Consider the following 12,800-nt stretch of genomic DNA (forward strand, 5'->3'; position numbering starts at 1 on the left):
AGGGATTTCTGTGGTCTTTTGGCACACTGCCACTTAACATTAGGCTGCTTCAGACCGCAACCTCTCTACTGTATAATAAAACAACTAATGTAAAACAATACCCTCTACCTTCTGGTGCCAGAGAAGGTATCAAAGTGGTTTTACAGGACTTGAGAAACCAAGGGGTAATAATTCACATACATTCTCTTTTAATTCACCGGTATGGCCAGTCCGAAAAGCCAATGGAGATTAACAATAGATTTTCACAGGCTTAATGCCAACACAGACCTTCTTACAGCAGCGGTCCCAAACTTAGCTGAATTAATTACATCAATTCAAGAAAAGGCTCACTCAGTCATGGCAATGGCAACTATGGATGTCAAAGACATATTCTTTATGATACCTATACAGTCAGAAGATATGGACCATTTTGCCTTTGCATGGGAAGGACAGCAATACACCTTCACTAGGCTTCCCCAAGGCTACAAACACTCCCCCACTTTGGCCCACCACGCTTTAGCCCAGGAATTAGAAAAAACACCCAACCCTGATCCTGTAGCGGTTTATCAATACATTGATGACATTCTGGTGGAGGGGGGTGAAATAGAGGTAGTATGGAAACATCAGCAGAAAATAATCTCTCACTTAGAAAGTCTTGATTTGCAGATGCCCCCAGAGAAAATTCAGAAGCCTTCTCAGGAAGTGAAGTTTTTGGGAATTTGGTGGAAAAGAGGTGTGACATGTATTCCACCCAATACCCTAACCTCTTTAGATCAGATTCAAATGCCTGAATTGAGGAAAGATCTCCAGCAAGCTCTAGGACTATTAGTGTTCTGGAGAAAACACATCCCAGATTTCTCAATAATTGTTAGGCCACTTTATGACTTGCTAAGGAAAAGGATGAAATGGGATTGGACTCCTTCTCAGGAAAAAGCATTGCAATTACTGATTTTTGAGGCCACAGCTCACCAAGCACTAGGCCCTATCAATCCCACAGATCCCTTTCAGGTGGAATGGGGATTTGCCTCCTCAGGGCTATCAGTACACATTTGGCAGTGGGGTCCCAAGGGTCCGACAGGGCCTCTTGGTTTTTACTCCTGTGGTTTCAAAGATGCTGAGGAAAGATACACTACCTGGGGAAAGGGGTTGTTTGTGGTTAGCTTAGCTCTTCTAGAAGAGGAAAAATTGCACAACAGCCTATTGTATTAAGAGGACCTTTCAAAGTTATCAAAATCGTCACTCATGGGACCCCCACCCCACGTGACGGGGTAGCCCAAAGGGCCTCAGTTAGAAAATGGTATGCTCAGATGGAATCCTACTATAATACCGTCTCAGTAAGAGAAGATGCTGCTAAAAATCTAGCAATCCAAGACACTGAGAGCCTGGTTAGCAGCCAGGATATGCTACCAGTGTTCAACAAGTCCTGAAGACTTCGCAACTACACTGTGGAACCCTGCTGATGAAGACCTTTGGAAGACTGTCGTGAGTCGCTGGCTGGTATGAGAGACCATCTCAAGTTCCCCTCATTTACCTCACGACCATCCATCCCCAGGACAGACACTAGGACCCTGAGGATCCTGACCGGAATTCTAGCCTGCTTGAGGTGGATGAACACCAAAAATCCTGAGGCCCCTGAGCAGAATTCTGGCCTGTCAAGTGATTCTTCACAGCTGTGTCTACAGTGACTGCTTCCAGCAGGGCCTGCCAAAGGGCGACGCGGCCTATATGCTTGCACCTGCTTGGCGACAATAGGCCAGGAATTTTCCCACCTCTCGGCCAGATGAACTTGCTGAGGCACCTTTGGTAGCCCCACCGTGGAAAATCCTTCATCTGCTCCACTACCACCGTGAGGGACAGAGATTGAAGGCCCCCCACCCAGGACTGAGACAGAGACCCCTGTCATTCTGATGCAGGGCTGCTGGCCTGACTGAAGCAGGATGCCTGCTAAGTGTTGCCTACAGATGTGTTCACTGCACCTAGAGTGGTTTCCCATAGAAAGCAGTCCTGAAGCAATGGCTCCCACTCACTGCTGCTATTGACTTATCCTGCTGAGAAGATGGACTGTCTGTATCCATCTTCAACACCTTTTCCCCCCTCAGCAATTTCAATAGACTTCTTCTTGATTGTATCTGTTCCCCCTTGACGATTTCAAGATCTGTTCCTGCCTTCTGAGCAATGGACTATAACAGAACCTTGAGTTAACCAGGACTTTTGAGACCTTCCCAATGTGACTAGGCAAACTCCATCAGCTGGACTACGAGGACTGCATCTCTCTATGTGTGGTAGCTATACTCCCTCTCTCTTTCTCCCCCTCTTTTCTATTCTTTTCCTCTCCCTAATTCCTTTCACGCATTTGCTGTGGTCATTCTATAAAGGTGCATTTGTTTTTGATTGATACTGCAATCCCCTTTCCGTGTTGTGTTTTGCACTCCGAGATCAGTTAACGAACCTCACCACCCCTGTTTGTACGAGGGGATCGTGACACGCAGGGGTTTAGGAGTGGGGAAGGGTCTGGGAATCGGGGAGGATCTGGTACTGGGGAGGGGTCTAGGAGTGGGGAAGGGATCCGTAAGTGGGGCAGGGTCTAGGAATGGGGATGAGTCCATTCCGGGATCAGGACGAGGTCTCTCCCCAGGGTCGGGGACCATTATTGGGTTGAGGTGCCTCCCCTTCCTGATCCCGTCACTTTCCAGTGAACAGCTCCGATCTCAACCCTGACCACAAACCTGAGGGGGTCAAACACCCCAAATCCTGGGGTCAAACATGCCAAATCCTGGGTGTTCCAACACTGGGGGGGAGGTCAAACATCCCTAAACCCAAACTCTGGGATGTCAACCTCCCCCCTCCACCCTGAAACCCAAATTTTAGAATCAAACCCCCAAATCCCAGGATGTCAAACACTCCCCAATTCCCAAATGTTGGGGTTGAATCCCCATGGCCCAAAATCCTGAGGTTTAAAACATCTGGGGTGTCCACCATCCCCAATTCCTAAAGTCTGAGGTCAAATATCTCCAAATCCTAAGCCGTCAAACACCCTCAATCTCCAAAGTTTGGGGTTAAAACTCCCATTTCCCAACTCCTGGGGTTTGAAATATATGGGGTGTCCAACCCTCCTCATCCCCAAAATCTGGGGTCCAATCCCCTAATCCCCAAATCCCGGGGTCAAAACCCCCCAAAATCCCAAATCCTGGTCAAATACCCCCAAACCCCAAACCCTGGGCTGTCAAACGCCCCAACCCCCAAATTTCAGGATCAAATCCCCCCAGTCGCTGAAGTCTGGGGGGTCACGCACCCCCCAGTCCCCAACATTCCCCCAAAACCACTCCAGCCCTGGGGGGCACAGTGAGGTTTATTGTGGAAGGCTCCAGGTGCAATGTCTGCAGAGAGACCCTGGGTACAATGCTGGGAAAGACCCCAAAGCCCCCTTGGGAACCCCAGAAACAAGTGGGGGAGTGGGAAAAGGGGATTTGGGCTTATATGGGGTGGGGGCAGCTCCAGGTGCAATGTCTGCAGAGAGACCCTGGGTACAATGCTGGGAAGAACCCCAAAAACTCCTTGGGAACCCCAAAAGCCCCAGGGGGGCTGAGAAAGTGGATTTGGGGTGGGGATCCAGGGTGGAGGAAGGGGATTTGGGGTGAAAGAAGAAGGATTTGGGGTGAGAAGATTTAGGGAGGAAAGAATAGCATTTAAGATGGATAAAGGAGATTTTGGGGTGAAAGAGGGAGGATTTGGGATGCACAAATAAGGACTTGGGAGGGAAAAAAGGAGATTTGGGTGGGAAAAGAGAATATTGGGATGGAAAAGGATTTTGGGATGGAAAAAGGGGATTTGGGGTGGAAAAAGAAGGATTTAAGATGAAAAAAGGAGATTTTGGAGTAAAAAAGGGATTTTTGGTGGGGGAAGGGGGATTTAGGGTGGGGAGGGGAAAAGGGGGATTGGGGTGGGAATTGAGGGATTTAGGATGGGGAAAGATTTTGGGTGGAAAAAGACAATTTAGGGTGGGCAGGGAAGCACTTGGGGTGGGAAAAGAGGATTTGGGGTTAAAAAAGGAGATTTTGGGTGGGAAAAGGGGATTTAAGGTGGGCAGGGAAGGATTTGGGGTGGAAAAGGGTTATTTGGGGTAGATAAAGTAGATTTGGGATGCACAAAGGATTTGGGTTTAAAAAAACAGGATTTGGGGTGGGGAATTGAGGTGGAAAAGGGAGATTTTGGGATGGGAAAAGAGATTTGGAGACCCACAAAGGATTTGGGCTGGAAAAAAAATAATTTGAGGTGGAAAAAGGAGGATTTGGGTGAAAAAAAGGAAGATTTGGGCCAAGCTGAACTTACCTGGGGGAGCGGGGGTGTGTGTGGGGTTTGGGACAGGGCCAGGACTTTTTCTGGGGCAGTTTTCTGGGATTTTGGAGTATTTTTCTCAGATTTGGGAGCAGTTTTATGGGATTTAGGGTGTTCTGGGGTGGTTTTGAGGGATTTTACGGTGTTTCTATGGGGCTTTGGGGTGGCTTGGAAGGATTTTAAGGTGTTTCTATGGGATTTTGGGGTGTTTTGGGGCAGGTTTTGGGTATTTAGGGGCGGTTTTGAGGCGTTTTTGGATCTTGGGGTATTTCAGGCCCTTTTTTGGGGGGATTTAGGGGTATTTTGGTGAGGTTTGGGGTGTTTTGGGTCACTTTTTGGCGAAAGAGATCTTCATGGCGTTGCTCTGGGTGATCTTGAAACCCTGCAGGGCCTCACGGGCAGCACCCGCCTGCACCTCTGTGTCGAACTCCACGAAGGCGATGTCATGGCGCCCGGGCACCAGGCGCACCTCCTTGAACCCTGGGAACCTGGGATGGGGAACGGGGTCAGGAGAGCCTGAAAAAACCTGGGACCGTTCTCCCAGAAACCTGGGAATGTTCCCCAAAAAATCTGGCAATGTTCCCCCAGAAGCCACGGAATGTTCCCCTAGAATCTTGGGAACGCTCCCCCAGAAACCCAGGAAGGTTCCCCAAAAATCTGGGAAGGTCCCGCAAAAATATTCCAGAAATGGTCCCCCAAAAATTCAGAAATGTTCCCCAAAAAAATCCAGAAATGTACCCCCCAAAAATCCAGAAGCATCCCCCCCGAAAAACCCTGAAACAGCCTCTCTTAGAAATCCAGCATAATTCCAAAATATCCAGCCATGTTCCCCAAAAAATCCAGAAACTTCTCTCAAAAACCCAGAAATATTCCCCCAAAAAACCGAGAACCTAAAAATTTCCCCCAAAAATCCAGACGCGTTCCACCCAAAAAACTTGGAAACATTCCCAAAAAGATCTGGCTACACCTCCCCAAAATCCAGAAACACTTCAAAAAAAGTTCAAGAAATCCAACTCCCCATAAAAGTCCAGAAATGTTCCCCAAATATCCAGAATTTCCCCTCAAATTCCAGACTTTTCCCCCTCAAAAGATCCAGAAATCCAACTGCACCACATATCCAGAAATATCCCCAAAAATATCCAGCAACGCTCCCCAAAAGCCAGAAATCCAACTCCATAAACATTCCCCAAAGTCTGGAAACATCTCCCTCCAAAAAAATCCAGAAACATTCTCCCAGAAATCCAACACATCCCTCACCTGACTCCTCTCAAAATACCCAAAAAAATCCCAAATTCCAGGAATGTCTCCAAATGCCCCCGAGGGAGCTCCTGGATTCCCAATGCCTGGGAATTCGGGATGGGGGCTTGGGGTCAGGAGGAGCTGAGAATTTGGGGAAATCCCCAAGAAATCCAAGGGGGAGAGCCCGAGTTTGGGAAAACCCCCAGTATTGGGAAATTACCCCCAAAATCCGACTGAAACGCTCTCAAAATGGTTTGCGAATCTCAGAGTGTCCCTCAAAATCGCAAAATATCCCCAAGAACCCCGAAAATCCTGCAAGATTTCCCCAAAATTCCAGGGAAATGCTCTGAAAATCTTTCAATGTTCAGCTCCCCAAAAATCCAACAACCCCAAAAATTCCAAAACATTTCCAAAAATCCAACATCCCAACAATCAAAAATACAACTCCAAATCCCACTTAAACATTCTCAAAATCCCCAAAACTTCAACAACCCAACACCCCTCAAAATCCAGAAATATCCCAGAAGATCCTGAAAAATTCCACCAAGTCCAGAAACATTCCTCCAAAATCCAACCCCCAAAAATTCACCTCCAAGATCCCACAAAAACCCTCTCAAAATTGTTCAAAACCTCCAAAATCCAACCTCCCTAAAAATCCAGAAACATTCCCCCCCTCCCCCAAACCTCCCTGAAAACATCCAGAAAAATTGCCAAAAATCCAGATGTGTTCTCCAAAAAAAATCCAGGAGCATCCCCCAAAACATCTAGAAACATTTCCCCCAAAAATCGAGAAATGGTCCTCAAAAAGTCCAGAAACATCCCTCCAAAAACCCCAATAAACTCAAAAATTGAGGATCTTTCCCCAAAAAATCCATAACTGTCCCCCCAAAAAGCCAGAAGCTTTCCCCACAGAAAATCCTGAAATATTCCCCAAAATCAAGGAACTTCCTCCCAAAATCCACAAATGTTACCCCAAATATCTGGAAACATTCCTCAGAATCTAGAAACTTTCTTACAAAAACCAGAAATGTTCTTCCAAAAACTCATAAACCTATCCCCCCCAGTCTAGAAAGTTTCTCCAAAAAAAATCCTGAAGCATTCCCAAAAATCGTGGAACTTCCCCCAAAAACTCCAAAGCCATTCCCAAATAAACCCAGAAATCCAACTCCCCTAAAAAACCAAAAAATATTCCTCAAAAAAATCTGGAAACGTTCCTCCAAAAACCCAGAAATTCCCGCCCAAAAAATCCAGAACTTCCCTCTTGAAATCCTGATATTTTCCAAAAAAAAAAAAAAAAAAAAACCCAGCCCAAAGCCCTCCTCACCTCTCTCCACCCCCTCCAAGCCCCAGAATCCCCCAAACCCTGCCCAGAATTCCCGGAATTGCCCGAGGTCTCACTGGTTGAAGAGCATGGAGAGCATCAGCTCGTTGGTCTCCTCAGGGAGGTTGGTCAGGAACAGGATGTGGTTCGGGGGGTTTTCCGACAGCTGTGGGGAATGAGAGAAAAACCCCCAAAATCAGCACCAAATCTGCCCCAAATCAGGCCCAAAATCTACCTAAAGTCACACTGTATACACACTAAAAAAATCTGCCCAAAAATCACACCAAAATCCTGGAAAAAAAAACCATAAAAATCTGTGCAATATCCCACTAAAACCCCCCCAAAAATCTCTTTAAACAATCCCCCAAAAAATCTCTCCAAATCTGACCAAAAATTCACCAAAATTCCACCCAAACGACCACAAAATTCATGCCAAAAATCCTCACAAAAAGTGCGTCAAAGCCTACAGAAATCCCTCAAAATCCCCAAAAAAATCCCACAAAAATCCCCCCAAAAATCCCCCCCAAAATCCCCCTAAATCCCACGGAAAAAATCTTCAAAGTCCCACCAAATCTCCATGAAAATTCCCCCCAAAAATCCCCCCCAAAATCCCCCTAAATCCCACGGAAAAAATCTTCAAAGTCCCACCAAATCTCCATGAAAATCTCACAGAATCCATGCAGAAAAATCTGCACAAAAATCCCCCCCAAAATCCCCAAATTACACAAAATCCGCCCAAAAAATCCCTCTAAATCGTCCAAAACATCCCCTTAAAATATTGCACAAAAATTGCCCCAAAAGCCACAAAATCCACTGCAAATCCATTCAAAAAATCCGCATCAAAATCCCACCAAAACCCTCGCAAATCCACCAAAAAATGCCCCTACATCCCCTCAATCCTACCAAAAATCTCAGGAATTCCACACAAAAAATCCTCACCAAAAATTCCCTCAAAATCCCACAAAATCTATCCCAAAAATCCCACAAGTCCTCTAAATCACTCAGGTTCTGGCGTCACTCACGGGCTGTGGGGTAGGGATCGGCGCCATTCCAGGCTGTGGGGCCATTCCTGGGGGAATTCCGGGATTCGGGGCCATTCCTGGGGCTGGAATCATGCCCGGGGGGGGGATGTAAGGCGGTTGTCCCCCCAGGTGTGGCAGCAGCAGGGGCGGCTGCGCCAGTGGCGGCATCCCCTGAGGAGAGACCCCAACACATCCCAAATCATTCCAAAGGCACAGACAGAATCCCAAAGTTATCCCAAACACATCCCATGGGGAGAGACCCCAATACATCCCAATACATCCCAAAGGCACACACAGAATCCCAAAGTTATCCCAAACACATCCCCTGGGGAGAGACCCCAATACATCCCAATACATCCCAGAGGCACACACACAATCCCAAAGTTATCCCAAACACACTCCCTGAGGAGAGACCCCAATACATCCCAGAGGCACAGACAGAATCCCAAAGTTATCCCAAACACACTCCCTGAGGAGAGACCCCAAATCATTCCAAAGGCACAGACAAAATCCCAAAGTTATCCCAAACACATCCCCTGGGGAGAGACCCCAATACATCCCAATACATCCCAAAGGCACAGACACAATCCCAAAGTTATCCCAAACACACTCCCTGAGGAGAGATCCCAATACATCCCAAAGGCACAGACACAATCCCAAAGTTATCCCAAACACACTCCCTGAGGAGAGATCCCAATACATCCCAAAGGCACAGACACAATCCCAAAGTTATCCCAAACACACTCCCTGAGGAGAGATCCCAATACATCCCAAAGGCACACACAGAATCCCAAAGTTATCCCAAACACACTCCCTGAGGAGAGACCCCAAGTCATTCCAAAGGCACAGACAGAATCCCAAAGTTATCCCAAAAGTACAGTGAGAATACCAAATCAATGTAGAATTATGCCAAATCCACACAGAATTATCCCTGAATTACTCTACAGACACATGACCCCAAAACCCCCAATAGTTCCCAAAACTATGAAAAATTACCCCAAATTATCCCAAACTTACACCAAACAACCTCAAAATTACACCAAGTAACCCCAAAATTACCCCAAATTATCCCAAAATTACACCAAACCACCTCAAAATTATCCCAAATAACCCCAAAGACACAGAAAGAACCCAAATAACTCAAATTTCCCCCAAATCCCATCCAAATCCCCCCATGCCCTCCTAAAATGCCCAGGAACAATCCCAAATCCCATGGAATGATCCCAGAATCCCCCAGAATGATCCCAAATTACCCAAAATCCCCCCCAAATCCTCTGGAACAATCCTAAAATCTCCCTGAATCTTTCCTCAAACCCCCTGGAATGAGCCCAAAACCCTATTAAACAATGCCAAATCTCCTAAGAACAATCCCCAAAATCCCATAAAATGACCCCAAATCGTCCTGGACCATCCACAAATCCCCCAAAACATCCCCAAAATTCCCCAGAAATGACCCAAATTCCCATAAACTGATTCCAAATCCCCCAGGAATGATCCCCAATCCCCACCCAAACATCTCCAAATCTCCCAGGACTGATCCCAAAAATCCCCTAAACCGATCCCAAATTCCTGGCACTCACAGGCACTGTCCCCTGTGCCTCAATCCCAAATCCCATGAATCCACCCCAAAATCCAATGGAATGATCCCAAATCCCCTGGAACCACCCCCAAAATGATCCCAAAGTCCCATTAAACAACCCCAAACCCCCTGTAGTGATCCCAAATGCCCTGGGAACAATCCCAAACCACATAAAACAATCCCAAAATCCCCTAAAGCCATCCCAAATCCCCCTCGCACTCACGAGCACTGCCTTCTGTACCCCGTTCCCAAACCCAAATCCTATCAATGACCCCAAATCCCATAAATGATCTTATAAATCTCCTGGCACCCACTGGCACCGCCCCTTGTGCGCTGATTCTGATCTCAAAATCCCATAAATGACCCCAAATCCCATGAATGACCCAAATCCCATAAAAGACCTCAAAGCCCATAAAACAATCCCATAAATCCCCTGGCACTCATGGGCACTGACCCTTGTGCAACAATCACAAAATCCACAAATTACCTCAAATCCCATAAATGATCCCATAAATCTCCTGGCACTCACAGGCACCACCCCCTGCGCCCTGATTCTGATCCCAAAATCCCACAAATGACCCCCCCATCCCATAAATGATCCCAAATCCCATAAAACCATCCCACAGATCCCACGAATGACCCCAAATCCCACGAACGACCCCAAATCCCACAAATATGACCCCAGTCCGATCAAACAATCCCCTGGCACTCACGGGCACTGCCCCCTGTGCTGCCCCCTGCGCTCCAGCCCCGCTCTTTTTGGGGCCAGGGGCCTCTCCCCCCTTGGCTTTGCGCTTGTCCCGTTTGCGCTCCCGGTCTCGATCGCGCTCCCGCTCCACGAACGTTCCCTTCATCTTGGCGATGATGTCCGAGTCCGTCTTGGCGTACTGGATCCGCTGGGACGGCACATGTCCGGGATTGGGACGTTTGGGGGATTTCAGAGCATTCGGGGCATCTCTGGGAGGGATTTGGGGCTTTTCCCAGGGGTGCTCAGATTTGGGGCTTTCCAAGGGATTTTTGGAGGTTCCAAAGAGGATTTGGAGTTGTTCCATGGGATTTTGGGGTGGTTCTAGAAGATTTGGGATCAGTCCAGGGGGATTTGGCGTTGTTCCCAAGGATTTTGGGGGGATCTGGGGAGGACTTGGGGCTCTCTGAGGGATTTGAGACTTTCTCAAGGATTTGGGGGAGTTCCAAGAAAGATTTTGGGTTTTTCAAGGAACTCTGGGAAGTCCTAGAAAAAGTTTTGCAAATTTCAGAGGAATTTGGGGGAATTTAGAGGGGATTTGGGGGAGTTCCAAGAGGGACCTTGGGGTTTTCCATGGGATTTTCAGGGATTCTATGGGATTTGGGGAGGTTCCAGACAGGATCTGGGGGAGTTCCAAGAGCAATTAGGGACATTTTTGAGGAATTTTGGGAAGTTCAAGAAGGAATTTTGGGAGAATTCAGAGGAATTTGGGAGGTTCCAACAGGGATTTGGGGATTTCCAAGGGGGGGATTTTGGGGTTTTCTGAGGGATTTTCAAGGATTCTGAGGGATTTGGGAGAGATTCAAGGAGGGATTCAGGGAGTTTCTGAGGGATTTTGGGGGATTCTGAGGGGTTTTAGGGAATTTCAAGAAGAAATTTTGGGGAATTTGAGGAGGATTCAGGGGGGGATTTGGGGGTTTTCCAAGGGATTTTCAGGGGTTGTGAGGGATTTGGGAAAGGTTCCAGAAAGGATTTGGGGATTTTCAGATGGCATTTGGGGGAGCTCCAAGAGGAATTCAGGAGTATTTTAAGAAGTCCTAGCAGGGATCTAGGAATTTCTGAGGGATTTTGAAGGCATTCAGAAACATTTAGGAGGGATTTGGGAGTTTCTAAGGAATTCAGGGGAATTCAGAGAGATTTTGGAGGAGCTCCAAGAGGGATTTGGGGGTTTCCAACAGATTTTTGGGGCTTCCAAGTTGAATTTGCAGTTTCACCAAGGGTTTGCCACAGAAGGGAAAGCTTTGGGAATTCCTGGCTAGATTTCAGGGGTTTTCCAGGAATTTTGGGGTTTCTCCCAGGATTTGGTTCTCACTGGGTTTGGCCGTAGCAGAGGAAGCTTTGGGGCAGGTCCTGGCTGGATTTTGGTGATATTTGAGGCTGGATTTAATTTTTTTTCCCCCAAGAATTCAGTTTTTTTCCCCAAGATCTGCGGATTTTTCCCACAATTCGAGCATTTTCCCCCAGAATTTGTCTCTCACCATAAAGTTGTCATAAAATGGGTAGATTTGGGGTGGTCCTGGTTGAATTTTGGGGATATTTGATGCTGCATTTTGGGGTTTCCCCCCCCAGGAATTAAGGATTTTCCCCAGACTTCCAGGATTTTTTCCCTAAAATGTCAGCTTTCTGCCCAAAATGTCACAATTTTCCCTCAGGTTTGGGTTATCAACATGGAGTTGTTGTAGAAGGGGAAGCCTTAGGGTGTTCAGGGTGAATTTGGAGGATTACAGGTTGGATTTTGGGGATACTTGAGGCCAGATTCTGGCGTTTTTTTCCCCACAATGTCAGATTTTTTCATTAAGTTTCTGTCCCACTGTGGGCTTGTCATAGAAGGGGAAGCTTTGATTCCTAGTGTGATTTGAGGGTGTTCCCAGGGGACTTTCTGTAGATTTCCAGCTGGATTTGTTTTTTTTTCACAGGAATTCAGTTTTTTTCCCAAAACACCAGGATTTGTTCCCAAGATTCCAGTGTTTTTCCACAGAATTTCTGTTTCACCATGGGTGTATCATAGAAGAGGAAATTTTGGGGTGCTCAGGGTGAATTTGGAAGGATTATAAGTTAGATTTTGGGGATATTTGAGGTCAGATTTTGGTGGCTTTTCCCTAGAATTCTACTTTTTTCCCCAAAATGTCAGAATTTTCCCCCAATCTCTGTCTCACCATGGGTTTGTCGTAGAAGGGGAAGCCCTGCATGGAGCGCAGGGCATTGGTGGCGCTGCTCATCTCCTTGAAGATGACAAAGGCCTGGCCCCGCATGCGGAGACTGCGCGACACCAAAATGTCCAAAATCTGCCCAAACTGCGAGAAAATGGCGTAGAGGGACTTCTTCAGCTCTGGGGACAGAGTGACAGTACGGTGACAATGGGGACAGCACAGTGACAGACATGGGGACATCACAGTGACAGACATGGGGACAGCACAGTGACAGACATGGGGACGCACAAGGGACAGCCTGAACCCCTGGTGACACTCACAGACACTCTCAGACCCCCCCAGCCCTCCCTCACCATCCTTCTTGATCTTCTCGTTCAGGTTGTTGATGTAGATGGTGTGGTTGGGCCGGGGCTCCTGCACTGCCATGGCC

At 47.3% G+C, this 12,800-nt stretch overlaps 1 protein-coding gene across 1 annotated transcript; it reads right to left on the reverse strand.

The window, feature by feature from the left end:
* Positions 1-3,310: 3,310 nt before the first annotated feature.
* On the reverse strand, positions 3,311-12,796 carry SNRPA (small nuclear ribonucleoprotein polypeptide A). The gene is made up of 6 exons (XM_005431177.2): positions 12,724-12,796; positions 12,377-12,549; positions 10,189-10,371; positions 7,897-8,067; positions 6,952-7,040; positions 3,311-4,802 (listed from the first exon to the last, which is right to left on the reverse strand). The coding sequence occupies exons 1-6, from the start codon at positions 12,794-12,796 to the stop codon at positions 4,643-4,645; spliced, it is 849 nt and encodes a 282-aa protein (XP_005431234.1). The 3' UTR covers positions 3,311-4,642.
* Positions 12,797-12,800: the final 4 nt, after the last annotated feature.

Source organism: Geospiza fortis, unplaced genomic scaffold (assembly GCF_000277835.1).
Source record: "Geospiza fortis unplaced genomic scaffold, GeoFor_1.0 scaffold1155, whole genome shotgun sequence".
NCBI classification, from domain to species: domain Eukaryota; kingdom Metazoa; phylum Chordata; class Aves; order Passeriformes; family Thraupidae; genus Geospiza; species Geospiza fortis.